Genomic DNA, 21151 nt, shown 5'->3' on the forward strand with positions numbered 1-21151 from the left:
GGTTAAAAGCCCTGCTGTGTCAGCTAGCACAAGAAGATTCTGCTCTGAATGGTACCTCATATAACATGAACATCTTGAGATGACATTGTTTCTATTAAGATAACCTAACCTAATAATTTAAATTTAAGTTCAAAAACTTTTATTTAAAAAGTAAAATTAAAAATTAATATAAAAATATTTTTAAAATTTTATCTAATAATTTAAACTTTTTTTTCATCTTCGACATTATATAGCATAAGGACAACTTCATACTAGATTAGTAGCATGCAGTTAGCCCAGGCATAATTTCTTCAGTGGCTTTGCTGATCCCAATAAAATGAACTTGTAACATTACACTGAGATTAGGACCGGTGCATTCAATTTTCCAGAACAAGATGGTTAGAATGGCAGGGACTACAATTTATAGGACTTCGTAAATATCATTCAGACAAGGAGGCTTCGAGGTTTAAACAACAAGTGACTGGCACTGGCATATAATCCCGAACAAATGCTATATCACTCACCCATGAGTCCTCATCAAATGAAAACAAGTTCGTTCGTTCTTTCCTTTTTTGTCTAAAACAAAATCTTCAATTGACTTTCAAGATCAATCACAAGTTTGTGTTTCTGACATCTTTTGTTTGTTTTTACGTATTTTCAAACACCGAGATAATGGATTTTGAGCAGACCATCTACCCACGTATGCATGCATTCCTTTCTTTTACAACTTTGAATCACAAAAACTTTATGAATGAAATAAACAGAGGGAGAGGCAGGCTATTCTGAATGCCCAAAACAAAACTCTGTTCACTCAAATGCCCAAAGAAATCCTCACGGTCTTGTCTTCAGATTTCATAATTTAAACGGATTAAAAATGTCAAATACTTTCACTTTGTTGACTAGATAATAATAATAATAATAAAAGTCCTCGTGTTGATGGGTTTTTGAATTTACTTATTCCAGATCCTGCTATGGTATGGTCCGGATGACTTTCTCTTCTTACCCTTCTCCTTTTTGTTCTGCCACTATTTTGCTGCTATGAGTAGTCTTCGCTAGTCCTTGTTGCTGCATTCGCCGTGTGTTTTTTCCTCTCGTCCTTTCATGAATCCCATGGCTTATTAAAAAACAATACTAAAACAAAAAATCTCCTCTCATCAAAAGAAATCTGTGTCATAAACGATGTGGCCATCCATCTGTAATCTGGGTTATGGTTTCATGGACGTTAGTACGTTTTGCGATCTATGATAGGAGGGGGCTGTGGGTGTTAATGGTGCGGCGGTCAAGCTCCTACGGCCATCCATCCACATAGATGCTCTCTTTTGAGATTTGATTTCTTGGATTTTTTTTCTTGAATAGTTTTCGGTGGTTTATGGACTTCACAACCGTTTCCCCATGGCATGTAAGGGCTAGCTAAACGACAATTTTACTACCACTATGTCACACGCCATAACTGAAGGCAATGCAAATGACGAAAACGAAGGGCAGACAAGAACAGTAACATTGGGGATTTAAATCAAATATCAGAGCGGGAGACTAAACGCACCGTTTTAGTTATTTTCTGCAGGACACGTATAAATAGTAATATTTCCTTTATGTAATATTTCCTTTATGTAATGTTTCCTTTACATCCGGAACAACAAAATTGTGTGTTATATAAGTGGTTACAACAGAATAGAATTTACGATGAGAAATTGTAATGCAAGAAACGTATGAAGAAATATTCGGGTGAATCATTTCTGGTTTCAATACAGTTTCTATTCCTTTTCCATATTAACTCTTCCATCCACTATCTTCTGCATTACAGTCTTCATAAATCACCATCCATAAACTCAGAATCGCAACAGGGGAAGTTCATTTGATTTCACTCCATTTCACCCATAACAACTGGTATCAGAGCCAACCTTCCTTGGCTGAGGCTATGGCGCCAGACACTCGAACTGCAGAGATGAAAAGGCTTGAAGAATCCATTGAGCTGACAAAAAGGGAAACCAACCACAAGTATGAATTACTTGTTACTCTTGTGAAAGAACAAGGCCAGAAGCTGGACACCATTACAGACTATCATGAAACACAGATAGGAGACATAAAGAATTTACTCAGTGGTCTGACGCAACAGCTGGAGTTTGTCATGCAACGAATTCCATTTGCTGCAGGGGAATCTAGTCAGGGCAAGGATAAGCAGGAGGCTCATCCGAATGGATCTACAAGCAGACCTAGCTATTCAAATGAGGGAAGGCCAGCTGCTTATAAGGTACACAGGCCAAAACATCTCTTTCCAGTATTCGGGGGGGGATGATGTGCATAGATGGTTGTATAAATGCAATCAATACTTTGAGATTGAGGAAATTGAGGACCAGGAGAAACTGAAACTTGCTTCTTATTATTTAGATGGCATTGCTTTATACTGGCACCAAAATTTCATGAGGAACCTAAATAATCGGAGAATAAATTGGGATGAGTATGTAGAAGCCTTGTATTATAGATTTGGGGGGCAGAAGGACCCTATGGAAGATCTAATTGATCTGAAACAAGTAGGAACACTGGAAAACTATATCCATGATTTTGACATATTATGAAACAAGGCAGGCATAGGAGAAAAACAAGCTTTAGTTATATTCCTGGGGGGTTTAGAATTGGAGATTAAAAACACTGTTAAAATGTTTGAACCTAAGGACTTGAGGCAAGCTTACAACCTCGCCAGACTCCATGCAAATACATTAGCTCACAGACAAAACGCAGGATTCACTCCAAAGCACCCAGCCTCCACTACCAGCCACAGCCTGCCACAAAAAACCATGCAACCACCAAACGTTAATCCTACAAATCCTGTAACAGCCAACTTACCTAAAGCCAATCCCACATATTGGAAAAATAACAGTGCTCAAAATTCTTTTAACCAAACTGCCAGTAAACCCACTAAATCCATAAAAAACCAAGAGTTTGAAGAACGTAGATTAAAGGGGTTGTGTTTCTGGTGTGATGATAAATTTGTCCCTGGTCACCGGTGTAGAAACAAGAGATTTTATTCTCTGAGTGTTATTGATGAGGAGGAAGCCAGTAGAGGAGAAGAACAGTTTGAGGAGGAGTGCCCAACAGGAGACTTAATACCTCAAATTTCACTAAATGCTCTTGAGGGAACTGTCGGGTTCCACACCATGAAAGTCACAGGGAAGGTGGGAAAGCAAATTCTTCACATTCTGGTGGATTCAGGAAGCACTCATAATTTTTTAAACTCTTCATTCGCCCATAAATTACAGAACAACCTAACCACCATCACCCCTATAACTATACAAGCTGCCAATGGAGGGAAGATGTCGTGTACTTCAGTATGTAAGGGTTTGAAATGGGAGATACAAGGGGTGTGCTTTGAAGCCGATGTGTTCATCATGGACCTGAGTAACTATGACATGGTGTTAGGGGTACAATGGCTCTCTATGCTAGGGGATATTCTGTGCAACTACAAACATCTTTGGATGTCCTTTGATTGGCAAGATCAAAGGGTGTTGCTCAAGGGGGAGAGCCCAATCAAATTCCAAGCTATTGAACTGGCACAATTGCAGGGGTTATTAAACAATTCGGAGCAAGTGGCAGAACTTCACTTATGTAGCCTTCAAGTCTTGAAGGATGAGGATTTCACTTTTAGCTCCCTGACAGTAAAACCACTCCAACATCAGGATACTATGTTCACTACCCTGCTACAGAACTACAGGGATCTCTTTCAGGAACCTGAAGGACTACCTTCAGCTAGGGGCCACGATCATATTATTCCATTGAAAGAAGGAAGTCAACCCGTTAACTTGAGGCCATACAGGTACTCAGGGTTGCAAAAGGATGTACTTGAAAAAATGGTGAAGGAAATGCTGGGAACTGGGATTATAAGGCCTAGCAACAACCCTTTTGCCTCTCCTGTCGTGTTGGTTAAGAAGAAGGACTCTACATGGCGCCTCTGTGTCGATTATAGAGCACTGAATAAGTTGACCATCAAGGATAAATACCCTATTCCAGTGGTAGAGGAGCTGCTGGAGGAGCTGGTGGGAGCAACTGTATTTTCGAAGATTGACCTTCGATCTGGTTATCACCAGATTAGGATGGGTTCGGGGGAGGAATTCAAGACGGCTTTCAGGACACACAATAGCCACTACGAGTTCCTAGTTATGCCATTTGGATTAACTAACGCTCCAGCTACGTTTCAGAGCTTGATGAATGAGGTTTTCAGGAAACATCTTAGGAAGTTCATTTTGGTGTTTTTTGACGACATATTAATCTACAGCAAGACATCTGCAGCTCATTATGAACACTTGCAGACTGTTTTCGACCTCCTGAGGTTCCATCAGCTAGTGGCCAAGGAGAGTAAGTGTAGCTTTGGAAGTGAACAAGTTGAATATTTGGGCCACATTATATCCAAACTTGGAGTGGCTACCGACCCCAACAAAATCAAAGCTATAATTGAGTGGCCATTGCCTAGGAACTTACGGCAACTCAGAGGTTTTCTGGGGCTTACAGGCTACTACAGAAGATTTGTCAAGGGATATGGATCCATTTGCAAACCCTTGACACAACTCCTTAAAAAAGATGCTTTTGGCTGGAATCTAGAAGCAACTACTGCGTTCACCTCACTTAAAGAGCTGATGACCACTCCTCCAGTGTTATCCTTGCCAGCTCTAGATAAATTGTTTGTGGTAGAGACAGACGCATCAATGGTGGGTGTAGGTGCAGTATTGATGCAGGAAGGGCACCCCATTGCCTACATCAGCAAGTCTCTAGGGCCTAAACAGCAGGCCATGTCCATTTATGAAAAGGAAATGTTGGCAATACTGCATGCAGTCAACAAATGGAGGCACTACTTATGGGGGCGACACTTTAAGATTCGCACGGACCATGTAAGTCTTAAATATTTGCTTGATCAAAAGATAGTTACTCCTATGCAGCATCAATGGTTAATTAAGTTGATGGGATACGACTATGAGATCGAATACAGGAAAGGGAAAGACAATGTGGTAGCTGATGCCCTCTCACGAAATTCAAGCCAATTACTTTATTCCTTGGTTATTTCTTCAGTATCTACACAACTTATGGATGAGATTACTCAGTCTTGGCAAAAAGATCCACATTTGCAGACTATCATTCACAACCTGCAAGTCTCTCCTACTTCCTTATCTCATTACGCATGGGTCAATGGCCATCTACAGAGGAAAGGTAAAATAGTGGTGAGACGTGATGTTGAGTTACACAGAAAGTTAATCTCCTTATATCACAGCTCAGCCGTGGGGGGTCACTCAGGAAGCACGGCTACTGCAAAGAGAGTGGGTAGTCTGTTCTACTGGAAAGGCCAGCAGAAACACATTCGACAGTTCGTGCGAGCATGTTCAATCTGCCAGCGCAACAAGAATGAAAATGTAGCTACTCCAGGACTACTACAACCTCTGCCTATCCCTTATGCTCCATTCATTGATATCAACATGGATTTCATCGATGGACTACCTAAATCTGAAGGCAAGGATGTTATTATGGTGGTAGTTGATCGTTTCAGTAAGTACGCTCATTTCTTGAGCCTTAGCCACCCCTATTCAGCACCTACCGTGGCTAAGATATTCATGGATAATGTGTATAAACTCCATGGACTTCCAGCATCAGTTGTCAGTGACAGGGACCCCATATTCCTGAGTAAGTTCTGGAAAGAATTGTTCTCCATCCAAGGGGTTAACCTACTATACTCCTCAGCCTATCACCCTCAAACCGACGGTCAGACCGAGATCGTCAATAAATGTGTGGAGAATTACCTCCGATGCATGACAGGGACCAACCCAAATCAGTGGGCACGATGGCTATCACTTGCAGAATGGTGGTATAATACCAATTTCCATTCTTCAACTCAACTCACTCCTTATGAAATCTTGTATGGGTTTCCTCCTCCTATTCATGTTCCTTATTTTCCTAGAGACTCTACAGTTGAGTCAATTGATGACATCCTAACCAGGCGCGAGGAAATGCTTAAACAAGTCAAGAAAAACCTACAAGCTGCTCAGAACAGGATGACACAAATTGCTAACAACAGGCGCAGTGAAAGAAGCTTCTCTATCGGGGACTATGTTTATCTTAAACTACAGCACTATAGGCAAAAATCAGTAGTCCACAGGTCATCACAGAAACTATCAGCAAAGTATTTCGGTCCTTACCTGGTGATCAATAAAGTTGGCAATGTGGCATACAAGCTAGAACTCCCAACTTCATTAACCATACATCCGGTGTTCCATGTGTCACAGCTCAAACGACATGTCGGGAGCCACCCAGTGCAGACTACCCTACCACCAATGCCTCCAGCTCCTGCATTACAACCTCAAGCAACCATGGACAAACGCATTGTGAAGAGAAAGAATCAGGCTGCTACTCAAATACTAATTCATTGGAAGGGGTTCTCACCTGCAGACGCTACCTGGGAATATGCAGAGGACATCGCAAATCGTTTTCCACACTATAACCTTGAGGACAAGGTTGTTTTAATGGGGGGAGATTTGTCACACGCCATAACTGAAGGCAATGCAAATGACGAAAACGAAGGGCAGACAAGAACAGTAACATTGGGGATTTAAATCAAATATCAGAGCGGGAGACTAAACGCACCGTTTTAGTTATTTTCTGCAAGACACGTATAAATAGTAATATTTCCTTTATGTAATATTTCCTTTATGTAATGTTTCCTTTACATCCGGAACAACAAAATTGTGTGTTATATAAGTGGTTACAACAGAATAGAATTTACGATGAGAAATTGTAATGCAAGAAACGTATGAAGAAATATTCGGGTGAATCATTTCTGGTTTCAATACAGTTTCTATTCCTTTTCCATATTAACTCTTCCATCCACTATCTTCTGCATTACAGTCTTCATAAATCACCATCCATAAACTCAGAATCGCAACAGGGGAAGTTCATTTGATTTCACTCCATTTCACCCATAACACACTATTACAAAACGACATGTCATACAAGAATTATCCTCTCCTTCTAACAAAAAGGGTCTGTGTGTGTGTGTGTATATATAGCCTGAAATAACTGAAAAAGAGACAACATAGTATCTCAGAATTCAAAAAATCAAACCACCATGGCTGCTGCCGCTGCTGCCCTCTCTAAATGCAGTTTCTTACCCACCATAACTTGTATGAAACCAAATCCCAAACGCAAACCCATTAATCCCCTTCTCTTCCCCAACTCTTACCAACCCATTTCATTCTCCATCACAAACCCCAGGTCACACTCTCTCATGAAGTCTCTCTTTAAAGTTTCAAACTTTACTACTAGTGAACACTAAAGATCAAGTCTTTCTTAACTTTTAGTTGTTTTTCTTTTCCTTTCCTTTTTTTTGGCAGGTTGGGAATCTCTCATACAGAAGCAATATTACCAAAACGGTCCCGTAGGCTATTTGTGGTTTCTGGGTTGGTGGATGGCAATTCTGAGACATGCCCCGAAGTAGAATCAAATGATTTGAATGAGGTATGTGGTTTTTGGTAATGTTAGTGTTGGTTGCTTCTAGTTTTGATAGATTTGTGTTTTAAGTTAAGAGCAATATTTGGGTTTTTCCTGTTGGTGAATAATTGTGGTCTTAATGATGCATTGCCCGTTTGCTGTTTCACAGTTTTTCTTGTTTTTTATTATATGTGTACGCATGTGAAGAGGGAGTCCATTTTACTAATAAGTAATTTGCATTAGTTTGATGCTTTGACCAAAAAAGAAGAGAGAACAGAAAATTCTTAGTTGTTTCATTTTCATGCATGTTCTTTTAGGAGAGTGCAACCATTGACATAAAGCTGCCAAGGAGGAGTTTGCTTGTGCAATTTACTTGTAATGAGTGTGGCGAGAGGTCCCAGAGGCTTATAAATCGTTTAGCCTATGAACGGGGACTTGTTTTTGTGCAGGTACTCATCTGTTCTTCTTGACTGCTAGAATGACAATTCTTTTGTATTATGTTTCTTACCGGTAAGTATTTAATATTTATCATGTGGTGTACTGTACTTTTGACTTAAAAAATAACAACAACAATAAAAGAGTATTCTGATTTGTTTTTTTTTCTTGGAAAAGTATAATATAAAACTTCTGATACAAGCCTTTTATGCTTTATCTTCAAAGTGGATGCTCCAAAGAGAAATGGTATGAATTAGAGTAGAAAAATAGAGGGCCTTAAAAGGAATATGAAGCACTCAAGAAAATTAAAATTCCATTGCCTTTTCGTAAGGAAATGTTGTCAATGTTATTAGTGATCAACATGTTTTCAAAAAATTTTCTCAATAGAAATTAACCTGATACAATAAGACATTATTCTTATATAATAGCATGCTGCATGAAAAGGGGCTGTTAAAGGGCTGGTTTTGCTCTGGTTGTTTTTCAACAACTGTCAGAATAGATTGGAGCATTCCCTGGGAGCTTATTTAGCATTTTGCATGAGGTTGTTTCCTGAATGACCATATTTATTTGTTCATGGGAATGAACATGGTTATTCATATTGGTTCATTTCTGCCTAGGGAATTGTTTCATTAATGTTATTTTCTTCTTATTCATTTTTGGGGAAGCTTGCAGAACCTTAGTTTTCCCTTAGAACATTATAGATAGTCTTCAAGGAAGAACAGTTTCTGATACAAAACAATGCATCTGAAATATATTGGTTTTTTGTTTTTATATTGATGTGTTATATATGCCACCACCTGTCTCCGGAATTTTGTCCATGGATATTTTCGTATGCTCCCATATTATGCCTCAGTTGCCCAATCTTACAGATGGTTTTTATTTTATTTTTTTCCTGAACTATTATCATTATCTTTTTACTGCACTAACTCATTAATTCACCACTTACAACAGCTATCTCATTTAGGATTGGGTTATTATGAACGCTCAAAAACACCAAGCTTCTTTTGCACATCATGCAGCTAGCAAGAGCATATGGCAACATATTGTCTCTGAAGTACTTGAGTTTGCTGCTACTGCTTATATATAATGAGTAGTTGAAATTCATGCCGGATTGTTGTTTGTCTGGTTATGATGCTGTATAAAAGTAGTACAATTTGAAATATAATGCTCATGGCCAAGATATTCATTTACAGATACAAATCAATAAGTAATTAAAAATAAAGACTAGCAAGATAATTTATAAGTATTTCCTGTTTATAAAGTTTGTTGAATATGTCTTAAAAAAACATTGTTGACTGGGCATGTTAGTTTGGGAGGAAGTAGTGATTTTTTCTGCTTTGCCTTCTAGTTTAAATAAAAACTTCAGTGCTTATCTTACCAGCAGGTAGTGCTTCTTGTAGTGTGCAGGGTGTGAGAGGTATCACAAGCTAGTTGATAATCTTGGTCTTGTAGTTGAGTATGACTTGCGGGAGGAAATCAGTGCAGAATCAAATGCAGATCAAGTTTGATAAGAAACAATGAATCAAGTTTCTATTCTGTTTCGTCTTTTGAATAGTTTTGTTCATGGTTGTAAGGTTCGTCTTTATTATATACTTCGAGGGACTGAAAATGTACAAAAATGTTGACAATTTCTTGGCTTGCCTTTTACATTATAATTCCTATAATTTGAATTCCATACCAATCTTATTTTGTACATGTAAAATAATCTCTCTTTTCATTATAAAAATAATTTCTTGGCTTGGTAAGGTTTCTAGAAACTGTAGCCTGTAACAACCAGCAGAGAGGCAAATGCTAACACTGTCCCTGCCCACATTCTTGCCCTTCCTCCCTGGTGATACAATGTATTTCCTCCATTCTGCAAGTTAGAAAAAGCAGGGTACATTCTTTAGAACAATTTGACACTCATTACGATCTTTTCTGAAATGGAAATATTAGCGCATTCAGATAATGGTTTAGAGTAAATAAATTTAATTGTTTAAAAACGTACTGGGGATGGTGCAGGAGCTGTGTCCTCAGATGCTGTTGTCACTGTAGGTGGGGCTGGGGGGCTGGGGGGGTTTGGTGCAGGAGCTGGTGCATGATGATGATGCTTGTGCTTGTGTTTTCTTTTCTTCTTGTGTTTTCCAGGAGCTGGTGCTGGGGAAGGCACTAATGATGGTGAGGGGGCTGGTGGTGGAATAGCTGGTGCTGGCACAGGTGCCGGTGGTGGTGTTGCTGGTGCAGGTGCAGGTACTTCCTTAGCTGGTGATGGTGCTGGTGGTGGTGTTGCTGGTGCTGGTGGTGGTGTTGCTGGAGCTGGTGACACTTGTGGTGGTGGTAAAGAAGGTGGTGGTGTAGCTGGTGGTGGTATTGGAGTGGCAGCTGGAGAACTTTGTGGTGGTGGAACTACTGGGGTGGTAGCTGGTGCGACTTTAGGGGATGGTGATGATATAGGAGTGGTTGCAGGTGGGGGTGTCACTGCACTTGCTGGTGATTGTGTTGGAGTGGTTGGTGTGGTTGTGGGTGGAGGTGGGGTGGTTGTGGGTGTTGATGGCGATGCAGCCGGTGTTTGGGCATCAGTAATAGCTAGTGGGAAACTCAGACAAGCCAAGATGAGAGCCCAAAGCACCGAAGCCATTTAGTTGTGATGAGAACTAACAGGAAGACGTATTGTTATATAGAGTTATGGAAAGGCTTTTAAATTTAGTAAATGTTTGGTGGAATGTTAAGAGGGAGAGATGTTGTTTTCATTTGAATGCTACATCCCTTCTAATGATCTGGAGTGATGTCGTATTCAGACAGCTCTGCAATTGGCTGGTCCTATCAACCAAGATTTGAGGCCTAAAATTGAGAAATCTTGCTGAAGAAAAAAGATGTACTGCTTTAAGTTTTAGCTATATTGATGCAGTTGTTTTGTGTTGATAGGATTGTCAATGGTTGTGCTGTATTTGATTTTTTGCTATGCATTTTCAACTCATTTAGAACCGAGCACGAAGAGTGAAGGCTCTGGAGTTTCTTTTTTCTTCATGGTGGGATGTCGTGATTAGGCAATATGCGTTTGCTTTTTACTAGAATCTTGAAACTAACAAAAACTTGAATCAGGAGTTTATATTTTATGATCATAATTTCCGCAATCATCGATATGTTGTGGCAAATATGGCAAAATGGCTGGACAGGTGATTGAGTGAAATGAGAGGGAGGCAATGCAACCGGCAATCCGGGCCAACCTTTCACCAACTCAGCATAGACCACGATGGCGATCCTAACACAACCTAAACATTGGTAAGCAGTCCCAGTCCGAATTAAGGAAAGAAAGGTCAGGTTCCCTTTTCTGGTTTCTTTTCTGGTTTCGTTTCTTTTTCCTTTTTTGTTGGTGTTTAATGTTGTCGTACATTGCATTTTTAAAAAATATTTCTAACTTGAAAATATAATAAAATTATTTTTTCAGATTTTTATTTTTAATATCATCAAAACCAACAGAAAATACAAAAATAAAATCAATTTAATATTTTTTAAAACTAAATACACCCAAGCACAATTTCGAATGCAAAAACTAATTGTGCCTCCTCAGTTAAGGATTATTGTTAGTTCACGGCGACAAATGTTGCTGACAATCTCTCAAGTCTCAAGGCATTGCATATGGAGCACTCTCCGATCGAATTTGGAAAGTCGTAATCAAATGCATAATGACCAATGCAGGAGCTGAGAATAGCCATACTTGTCATACCGACTAGTTCAGGCTTGAGACCACCTGCTGCATAATGCCTCCCCTTTTTTTTTTCTCAACGGACATACAAAATTTCTGCAGTTACAATTACAGATAACTCAAAGGGTTTACACTTTACAGTGACAATTGCTACCGCAGGCCCACATGGAATCCAGATATCTGGGCCCTGAGGACTGATATCTGTGACTATTTTCAATGATATGATTATCTCTCAATGTCAATAAAGGTTTTATTCCCGAGTCATTTTTCACCTTTAGACGTGGCGATTTGAAGTTTGTGGATTTCATATTCTCATAAAGACACCGAATATCTATTCAATTGGATTGAAAGATAATACAGTTTCCAGAAGGTTTTTTATTACCTTGATGGTGTTCTACCATTTCTTACAAACAGAACATGGCATGGAAGATATCTTGCATCTTACCGAGGATTTTAGATTGAGGGTTTGTTATGGGAAGACATGAAGGTTGAGGAGGGGAATCTTCTTTCTTCTCCTTTTTCCTTCTCCTAAGCTGGAAAAATTGCTGCATTACATCTGCACACTCCAATTCCAATATTCCTCGCCGGATTGCCATCTTTGGATGGAAAGGATGGACTGGAGCGGCTGGATTATCTGCCAGTTCTGAGCCATTTACATCTCGTCCATCAGGAAAAAGCCTGCAAGTATTGTCACACATGAAACTTTTGGGAATCATAAGCCTCAGAAATTTCTGTTATGAGTCGGCTGAATGCCTGATCAACTTGAATCTAACTAGTGTGTGAATGGTGGTTTGTTCTATCCTCTAGCTCCCACCCCCAAACCAATTCTAGCAGGGATTGTATACTTTGTGGTGACTGGAACAAGTAGAGATTCATGTAATACCAGCAGCCATTTCAGCTAAAATAAGGTAATGGCTATGGAAACCAATTTATCATTTTCTTCCCAATAAAAAAAATATGCAACTCTAATAAGAAATAAATGACTGATTTAATAAATGTGCTCTATTAATTATGTTTTGATCCACAGATGCATTGGGAGCACAATGAAAATTGATGACAGAAACAGGATAGGGGAACTATTCAAAAGGAAGAAAATGTGCCAAGTGTATCTAAGTCTAATTATATTGTAATGGCGAGGCAATGTTAACCCTTTCCCATTGGGACATAATGTATGGTCAGATCACTTTAATAACCATTAACCAGTCTCAGCAATTTCTGTTTTGAAACGAATTTGGCACTCATAATTTTTATCAAGTAAAACACTTTAAGAACAAGGCTTTGATTCTTCATAAATAATAGTCAGATGTACAAAAGACCAGTCTCCCATTACAATGAGATTTCAAGGAAGATGAGCTTACCTAATCCAGCTTCCATCAGCTCCAAGAAGCTTATTGGGAGCTCCCCATACAAGAGTATTTATTCTTGCTTGAAGTATTGCTCCAGCACACATAGGACATGGTTCAAGTGTTACATAAAGAGTAGTTTCCTGCAAATCAAATCATTAAATCATTAAGCCCTCGCTGTGAATATCAGCAGAGTTAGAACAGTTCCTTGAAAAGTGATTTCCACTTTGAAACTCAGCTTTCATTTGATAAGATATAATTTTCTTTGTATCTTTTCCTTTCGTATGTAAAACTTAGTCAATGAAGAGGTTAAAACAGTTTGATAATGACTCAACTAGTTAAGAGTGAATGCATTAATTAATAATTATAGTTTCTTTATGACATTGATTATTTCAAAAGAATCGAGGGGGTAAATAAAAGCTTTCAAAACACAAAGAAAGTACCGAAAGCCTCCATGACCGGAGTTGATTTGATGCCTCCCTAATGCAAATCATTTCTGCATGGGCAGTGGAGTCTCGTAACTCCTCCACTCTGAAATATAAATCTCCACATAAAACCCCAAAATAAAGAAGCACAGCATAAGGTTTTATTCACAAGTGCATACAACTTACAGGTTGTAGCCACGAGCAATAATCTTCCCATGATGCACCATCACGGCCCCAACAGGCACCTCCCAAGAATTGGCAGCCTTCTTGGCATCTAGCAGGGCTTCCCTCATAAACATTTCATCAATTTTCCGCTGCTCACTTTCACATAAATAAGCCTCTTCCCATTCATTGAATCTGTCTCTCCCAACTTGCTCATTTCGTTGAAGCTTCCTTTGTTTCAACTCCACACCCTTCCCCTCAGAGCCTGCTATTTCAATTAACTTTTCACTATCAGGTCGCTTCATAAGCTCCATTGAGCCACTAACAGAAATATTATTTTTAGCAGTACCAAAACTTTCTTCCACAATGGGACCACTTGTGCTAGAAGGCGGCGATAAACCTAGTGATGATTCCCCTACTTCCATGCTAGATGTAGCAACTTGAGAATTGTTCCTATCTTGACTGCAACCAAGGTTTTCCTCTTCAGAAGGTGAGGAAATACCTTTTGACGTGGACCCAATTTTTAATGTAATTGAAGGGGATGAAGTGTCTCCTTCAAGCATTCTTATTACGTTCTTTGATCCAAATATGTCAGATGCTTTTACCTCATCTGGACTAGAAGTCTGTGTTAGTTGCAGCTGGTGAGAAGAGGCAGCTACCTTAGGCATACTTTTTCTTTCCCTTTTCAGATTCTTATCACTGTTTTCATCAGGTTCATGGCCAGAAAACCATGCTTCGCTAGTAACAGAATCATTTGACAAACTCTTTCCACCTGATCTTCGAGTTGATTTAGGGGTTTCGGCATGTGAAACCCAGCGCAGTCGTACTATATTTGAGATGATATTCCACATGGACCTTCCAGTTCTCCTAACAACAATACTCTTGATTGCTGTGCTACCTGCTGGTGCTTCTGTCTCTGGAGGTTCCTGAACAGATGGGTTTGTTACATTCCACATTTCATCTGAAGGACCCTTCTCTCCAGAGTCCCCAGATGATTGCATTGAGTCCTGCCTCTTCAACTGTAAGTCTTTGGTACCATATTGACTTGAACTCTTTCGCCTCTGCTTCTCAACTTCATATGCCAACTTTGTATCAGAAACTGTCTTCTGCTTTTGGATTTCAGAAGTTGACACTTCATGCCTAGCTTTCTCAACAAACTCTCGAACAAACTGCATTGATGATGCCTCTAAATGATGAACTGAACCAAGAGCATCTTCAGTTGAGGTAAGATTTGAAGCCTCCCCATATATCTTATCTTTATTATTTCCACCATATTTTTCCTGCTGGAAAACTGCAGTTCTCCCTCCAGAATTTCTATACAGAGTACTAGAGCCACTTTCTAAAGATTCTCTGGAATCCTCTTGAGTTGCGATACCACCAGATGGATTAATATGAAATGAACCTCGATCTAACAACTGAGGTGAGGGAGGCATCGTTATTGTCTGTGATGTTCTTTCATTCCCCTCCCCCACATCAACCTGTTGAATTCCAACTTGGGAAACCGTATTTGCAGATGCTTGAGAATCAAAGGCCTCCTGTGCAGTTGTTTCATGAAGCCTTGATTTGTTAGTAGCCCTACAAACCTCACTGGAAGATTTGAACTGAGTGACATTTTGCTCAATTTTATCGTCTCTCTCCCTTGTCTCACAAATGGCTTTCGCAGCTGATGTCAATTCATTTTCCTGATCAAAAACTCTCTTTCCAGAAGTTCTGCCAAAATTGGTGACCACTGTCATATTGCTTGCATGGACCAGTGACACATTGGTGAAATCCATAGATATATTGGTGGCATCTCCAGATACCTTGCTGGATTCAGTTCCCTGAAGAGCTTTTTGATCTGTGTGCGACTGGTGCTCTTTTGCTTCGGTACCTGATCTAGAAACAACACTTTTACTTACTTCCTGCTGCTTCATTCTAGTTTCTGATTGTAGAATCAAAGTCTTTTTGTTACTACTGTCATGAACTTCTGATATTTTAGGTAGCTGTTGTGAACTTCTTCTTGACTGAACTTGTCCACTTGCCTGCCTACCCATTTGGAATTCTTGCTCATTTGTCTCATAAAATGATCCTAGAGCTCTATCTTCTACCAGAATCTTCATTCTAGACTCAGATTGCCTCTGCAAATTTGAAACTCTTTCAGTACTGGCATTCTCAGATGTTGATGTGTCAATGAGTTGGTGAGTGGCTCTTCTTATATTGTTTTTTGCAGCAGTTTCACCAACTCTTTTATAACGTTCATCCCTTCCTTCCCAAACCAAATTTGCATCCACTAGATTTTCTTCTCTACCACTGAACCGCTTTTGGGATTGGGAAGCTTTTTCAACACTTAATCCACTGCTCTCCTGTTTATTGGCAATTTCCTGGTAACTTCTTCTGAATTCAGATTGGTCTTTGACTTGATCCCCCATCTGACAATATTGCTTTCCTGTTTCTTTCTCCAAATTAACCGCCCAACTTTTCTCATCCTCATTGCCAATCTGATTATGAGAACTTGATACCTTCCTGTATTCACTTTCATGGTTTCTCGCCATTCTTGATTGCATTTGTGAGGATTCTCTTTCTGATTGTGTTTCTTCAATCTCAGTAAGTTTCTTCTCAGATTTCTTCCTCGGATCCCACTCAACACTGGTCCTTCTTGCACTAGTTCTCGCTTCCAGAACCTCCCCCTTCCACTCTGTGCCATCTCTATGCCTCCTAAACTCTTCCACAACTTGCCCCTCTGATCTTCCCTCTCCACTTCTTAATTCCTTCCTGTATCCACTTGATGATTCTTTGAGACAATCAACATATTCATCCTGAGATTCCGTGTCACTCTCAACATCTCCTGCAGAAGAAAGTGAATAATATGATGAAAAACTAGAGCTCACTCTACTTCCCCTGTGATTCACCCCTTTTGAAACCGCTTTCTTTTCTTCCTTTTCTTTCTGGTCTTCCATCTCTTCCTTCCTTGTAAACTCTTCCTTCCTCAACTCAACTTTAGCTGACTCAAATTCACATTTTGCATCACTCTCCAATGAACTGAGCCCGACATTCTTCTTCCTCCTCCTCCCCTTGCGAGTTCCACCACTGTGATCCCCCCTCTTCACCATTTCCACTCTCTTCGACAAACCCCAATTTCTCTCCCCGTCACCTAAGCACTGTCCACTCACTTCCTCGCTCAACAAACTAATCAGAGTCTCTGCATCATTAACCCCACTAAAACATCGCCTTCCGCGCAAACTTACCCCCCCAATCCCTCCCTTCCTTCTCCTAAGAATTTTCTCGCTCCCATTATTCTCCTTAAAAGGACAACCATGATCGACACCATAATCCGGGACGCGGTTATAATCCCTACCCAACCCACCCAAGATCAACCTTCTAGAAGCTGAACATTGAATAAGACTAGCTTGCCTCAACCCAAAAAACAAACCTGGGTTTATTGGCACTCTATGTAAAGTAGCAGTAGTAGTGAATGATGACGATGCACAACAAGAACAAGAAAAGCAACAGCAAGAACCACATGATGAAGAACAAGATTGTAATAAAAATGGGTTTCCTTCATTTAATGAGTTAGAGTATTCATTGAAAGAAAATGAAAGTGGCCCTTTCGTTCCAAGAGACAAAAAAGCTAAGCTAATGTAAGTGTTGTGCATCTTTTCTTTTCCAATGTTATAGAGAGAGGCTTACCTTAATGGATTTTGTGGAGTTCTTTAAGCTGAAACTGGGAGTGAAACCATGTGAGGTGTTCTGTTTTGGAACTGGTTTCATGATTTCTACTTTCGGTTGAGAGAGAGCTAGTGGTTTTGAATCGGATGAGTTGACTCTCTCTGGGATGGCTTAACTCGGTCGTCTATACAGGGTGAAAGAAACTGGGCTGCTGGCTTTTCATGTGGATGCACTTAACCAAACACTACTGGGCTTTCAATGTAATACTTATTACTAATTGGGCTCTGATCTAGAATTGTCTTCTTAAGAAGTCCAATCTATCCAGCCCACTATAAAGACTAAGTTTTTTGTGCTTTTACTTGCCGAATTAAATTCTCTTTTATTAACTACTATCTACTAGATTATTGATGTATTGCAGGTCAAATTAAAAAAAAATTAATATATAAAAAAATATTTAAGTATTGCTAATATTTTTATAGTATAAAAAAAATTAATTGAATGGAGGATTAATTTGATGTATCCTAATCGACTTGATGAATTCAAAAGCAACCTAAGACAATGTAAAAATATAGTTTAATTCACAAAAATTTAAGAAAATATTTTTTAAAAAATAATATTGAAATGAAAATATATTGGTATCAATCTAGGTCAACCTGAGTTAATCCCATATAAATCAAATCAAAACAAATTGTAAAGCTCAATTCCAATCAATCCAGTATTAAAGAATGAAATTGAAAAAAAAAACTAATAAAAAAAATACTCGAGTTAACATGTCAAACTTGTGACCTGGATTATGAGATTATGATAACTTCATAAAAGGTAAACAAAAAAATATGGTATAGGTCAACTTAGATTAATTTGTCAAACTCGCGACTAAAGTCATGAGACTCAGATAACTCCATAAAAAATAAATCAAAATAAATTATGAATGTTTTTCAATAAATCCAATGTTAAATATTAAAAATGAAAAAAAAAAAAAAAAAACATAACACGATAAAACAACATGAGTCTATATGGGATAACCTGCAAAACACATAACCCGAATCATAAGACTAAAATAACATTATAAAAAACAAACCAAAATAAAATATAAAGCTTAATTCACAATCAACCCAATGCTCAAAAATAAAATAGAAAAAAAATATCAATTAAAAAAAAAACCTCAGATCAACTAGATTAACCTATCAAACTCACGACTCAAGTTATGAGACCGATATAACCTTATAGAAAATAAACTAAGATAAATCATGAAACCTAATACCCAATCAACTTAATGCTAAATAATTAAATTGAAAAAAAAAATCAATTAAAAAACAAAACTTGAGTCAACCGCCTAAACTTATGACACGGGTTATGAAACCAAGTTAACTATATATAAAGCAAAACAAAATAAATTATGAAAGCATGATCTTTAATAAATAATATTAAATATAAAATTAAAAATAATTAAAAAAATTATTAAAATGAATAGTATTTTATAATGTAACAATCTCTTTTAGTTTATACTATAATAATTTTACATAAGTTGGAACACGATTATAATGCTCCAGGATTAACTAACGATGGCTACACTATCAATCCTCCTTAAAGATACAGACAAGTAAAATAAACAAAAGATATATATTTATTAAAGTATTTTTTTAGATTTTAATTGGAGATGATAATGTAAAAAGAAATTCTCACTTATGAAATGAATCAACATCCAATTGTGAAAAGTTATGCTGCTTGCAAAATAAATTACAAGAATGTGTACGTACTCTTGTTATTTTAATTATACATGGGATTTAGATAATAATATCATTAAGAGTAGCTCAACCCTTTTTTATGACTAGATAATAAAGAATAGAGATAATAAAAATAATGATTTTGATGATTTATCGTGGTAGTAGATTGATATTATACGTGTGTTACGAGAGCATACTCAATGACATTTTCTCCTTTTTTAAGATAAAAACATAAAATCTCAATGGCTTGAAACTAGCGAGGTGCCACTGATCTTCGCAATGATTTTTGCAAATACGATTTGGTGTATTTGGTATTCAACATTGTGATTGAAAAATTTTTTTAAAAAATTTTAAAATTATTTTATTTTTATTTTAAATTAATATATTTTTAATATTTTCAGATTATGTTGATATACTAAAAAAAAATATATATATATATATATATTTTTAAAAAAATATTTTAAAAAAATAATCGCCACATAATTTATTTATTTATTTTAACAATATAGTCCTGTACAGTAGTGGCAAAGATATAAATTAAATAAATATATTTAATCGATTTATTATTCATCACTGGATACCCAATTTCTGTGTGCCTAATAAAAAGTCAGCAATTCTGTTTGATAACTTCAAATCAAGCATGGTGCCCGTGGAAAAAATCGTGCACGGTGGCTATGGCTAACAAGCACCTTCAAAGTAGAGTCTTTCTTTAAATCCCAGTTCAGAGCACTCACAATTGACATAATTCATTAATTATTATTCATTTGTCCGTGGAAACGCGGTATACGTTGCCAAAAAAGACTCAGTTTATCATTTTTTTTAATTGAGATGATCAGCTAGCGGCAACCCTTTATTCTGGTGATTATGTCTTGATTTTGTAGATTGATTAAACTCTTGACTTGGACAAAAGTTATGAATATATTTGGTTATAAACAATGTTTAGCCTATTTTAAAAATCATTATAAAATTAAATTAAAACTATACTTTAATAAAAATTAAATTATTAGTTCTCAATCTTAACTTGTATTATTTTTCTTTAGCCAAGTAGACGTTTCGAGTCAAAAAGATTCATCAACCATGTTTTTAACTTGATTATTTATAAGTTATTCATAAAAAAATAAATTATTTCAATAAATAATATTAATTCATTGATTAGAATCATAACAATTGAAAAAACCTCAATAATTGATGGCAGTGTACACTTGTTGTAACTTAGTGACTGTTTACTAAAAATTAATTTTTTTTTATATGTTTTGATGTGTTGTATTTAAAAATAATTTTTAAAAAAATTAAAAAAATATTAATTTAATATATTTCAATACTAAAAATACTTTAAAAAATAACTATTACCATATTTCTTAGCATTTCTTAGTGTGTTGCGCATAAAATATTGATTTAAACATTTCTAAATTGAGAACTCTTGCAGCTATTCTTCTTTTTCCGCACGGTCCTCTTCATTAAGGCACATCTTAATGTCTCAGCTAATCTTTTATATTGGTCAAAATAAGATTAATTAGCTCCTACGATTAATGAAGCCCTGGCATAAATAACATTTATTTATTTTTTAGCACAAAGACATGAATTTCACGTGGCACAAATAGTTTTACTACACATCCACTCAACATGCTTTTTTTTTTCTTAAGAAATCAGAAGACAGACTCGAACCTGCATGCATGCATGTATGAGTGGGTAACAACAACATTAAACGATAGTATATGATAGTATAAATTAAGTAGATATACTATTTGAATGATAAAATAAATTAATCCAAGTGCGGATCAGCTGGGGGTTGCAATTGGCTTGAAATCTCAGGCGTTGACGCGTTCGTATATGAATAATTGAGTATATATAGGTCCTCATGATTCTTCAGTCCTCTTCGACGTCTCCATTATTCCTTGGCCAGCATTATGTATAGTAATAAAACTCATAATATACAGAAACCTTACACACACATGATGTATATAAAATCGCCTGGGAGGGCATGTATAAGTCTTGGTGGCTAAACTGGCTGGATCTTTCTGTATCGGTCGCTTTTGATTAATGAAGACTTCTAGTTTATCTTTAAAAAAAGACTGACTTTTGAAGCTCTGGGCCTTAATGTTTTAATATACACTCCTACTTGTTGGACGCACGCGTTCCAGGATGGCTGCCATTCCAATTTCCATTCTTTTATTTTTGTTAAAAAAAAGAGAGAGAGGCTTTTTATTGGGACAATGATCGCAGCTATTTGTATTCACACTCACGTTCTCACTTCTAATGTTTTGTATTTTGAAATTGACCTCAATCATG

At 37.4% G+C, this 21151-nt stretch overlaps 3 protein-coding genes across 5 annotated transcripts; 1 reads left to right on the forward strand and 2 right to left on the reverse strand.

The window, feature by feature from the left end:
• The first annotated feature begins 7016 nt into the window (after positions 1 to 7016).
• LOC118047386 (mitochondrial protein import protein ZIM17) lies at positions 7017 to 9571 on the forward strand. Of its 3 annotated transcripts, none has more exons than XM_035056692.2 (4): positions 7017 to 7227; positions 7347 to 7470; positions 7761 to 7953; positions 9279 to 9571. In XM_035056692.2, the coding sequence occupies exons 1-3, from the start codon at positions 7082 to 7084 to the stop codon at positions 7911 to 7913; spliced, it is 423 nt and encodes a 140-aa protein (XP_034912583.1). In that variant the 5' UTR covers positions 7017 to 7081; the 3' UTR covers positions 7914 to 7953; positions 9279 to 9571. The 3 variants fall into 3 exon arrangements, with proteins under 3 accessions (XP_034912583.1, XP_034912574.1, XP_034912570.1); XM_035056683.2 differs by having other exon boundaries at positions 7761 to 7892; positions 9263 to 9571; XM_035056679.2 differs by having other exon boundaries at positions 7020 to 7227; positions 7761 to 7892.
• On the reverse strand, positions 9500 to 10495 carry LOC118047379 (uncharacterized). Its single transcript, XM_035056668.2, has 2 exons — positions 9866 to 10495; positions 9500 to 9733 (listed from the first exon to the last, which is right to left on the reverse strand). Exons 1-2 carry the CDS (start codon positions 10493 to 10495, stop codon positions 9629 to 9631), a joined length of 735 nt encoding a protein of 244 aa, XP_034912559.1. The 3' UTR covers positions 9500 to 9628.
• A 1387-nt stretch (positions 10496 to 11882) lies between these two features.
• LOC118047372 (tRNA(adenine(34)) deaminase, chloroplastic) lies at positions 11883 to 17352 on the reverse strand. Its single transcript, XM_035056657.2, has 4 exons — positions 13518 to 17352; positions 13350 to 13437; positions 12922 to 13049; positions 11883 to 12241 (listed from the first exon to the last, which is right to left on the reverse strand). The coding sequence occupies exons 1-4, from the start codon at positions 17123 to 17125 to the stop codon at positions 11968 to 11970; spliced, it is 4098 nt and encodes a 1365-aa protein (XP_034912548.1). The 5' UTR covers positions 17126 to 17352; the 3' UTR covers positions 11883 to 11967.
• Between the last annotated feature and the right edge of the window lie 3799 nt (positions 17353 to 21151).

Source organism: Populus alba, chromosome 10, assembly GCF_005239225.2.
Source record: "Populus alba chromosome 10, ASM523922v2, whole genome shotgun sequence".
Taxonomy (NCBI): Eukaryota; Viridiplantae; Streptophyta; class Magnoliopsida; order Malpighiales; family Salicaceae; genus Populus; species Populus alba.

Bases quoted from the DNA above. Each gene is read 5' to 3' on its own strand.
- LOC118047386 (XM_035056679.2), top strand. From the start codon at position 7,082: ATGGCTGCTGCCGCTGCTGCCCTCTCTAAATGCAGTTTCTTACCCACC. The intron at 7,228-7,346 runs GTCACACTCTCT...TTTTTTTGGCAG, and splicing joins TTCTCCATCACAAACCCCAG to GTTGGGAATCTCTCATACAG. The intron at 7,471-7,760 runs GTATGTGGTTTT...ATGTTCTTTTAG, and splicing joins AATCAAATGATTTGAATGAG to GAGAGTGCAACCATTGACAT.
- LOC118047379 (XM_035056668.2), bottom strand. From the start codon at position 10,495: ATGGCTTCGGTGCTTTGGGCTCTCATCTTGGCTTGTCTGAGTTTCCCA. The intron at 9,734-9,865 runs GTACGTTTTTAA...TCTAACTTGCAG, and splicing joins CAGCTCCTGCACCATCCCCA to AATGGAGGAAATACATTGTA.
- LOC118047372 (XM_035056657.2), bottom strand. From the start codon at position 17,125: ATGCACAACACTTACATTAGCTTAGCTTTTTTGTCTCTTGGAACGAAA. The intron at 13,438-13,517 runs GTAAGTTGTATG...TTTATATTTCAG, and splicing joins ATTGCTCGTGGCTACAACCT to AGTGGAGGAGTTACGAGACT. The intron at 13,050-13,349 runs GTACTTTCTTTG...TTTGATTTGCAG, and splicing joins TCCGGTCATGGAGGCTTTCG to GAAACTACTCTTTATGTAAC.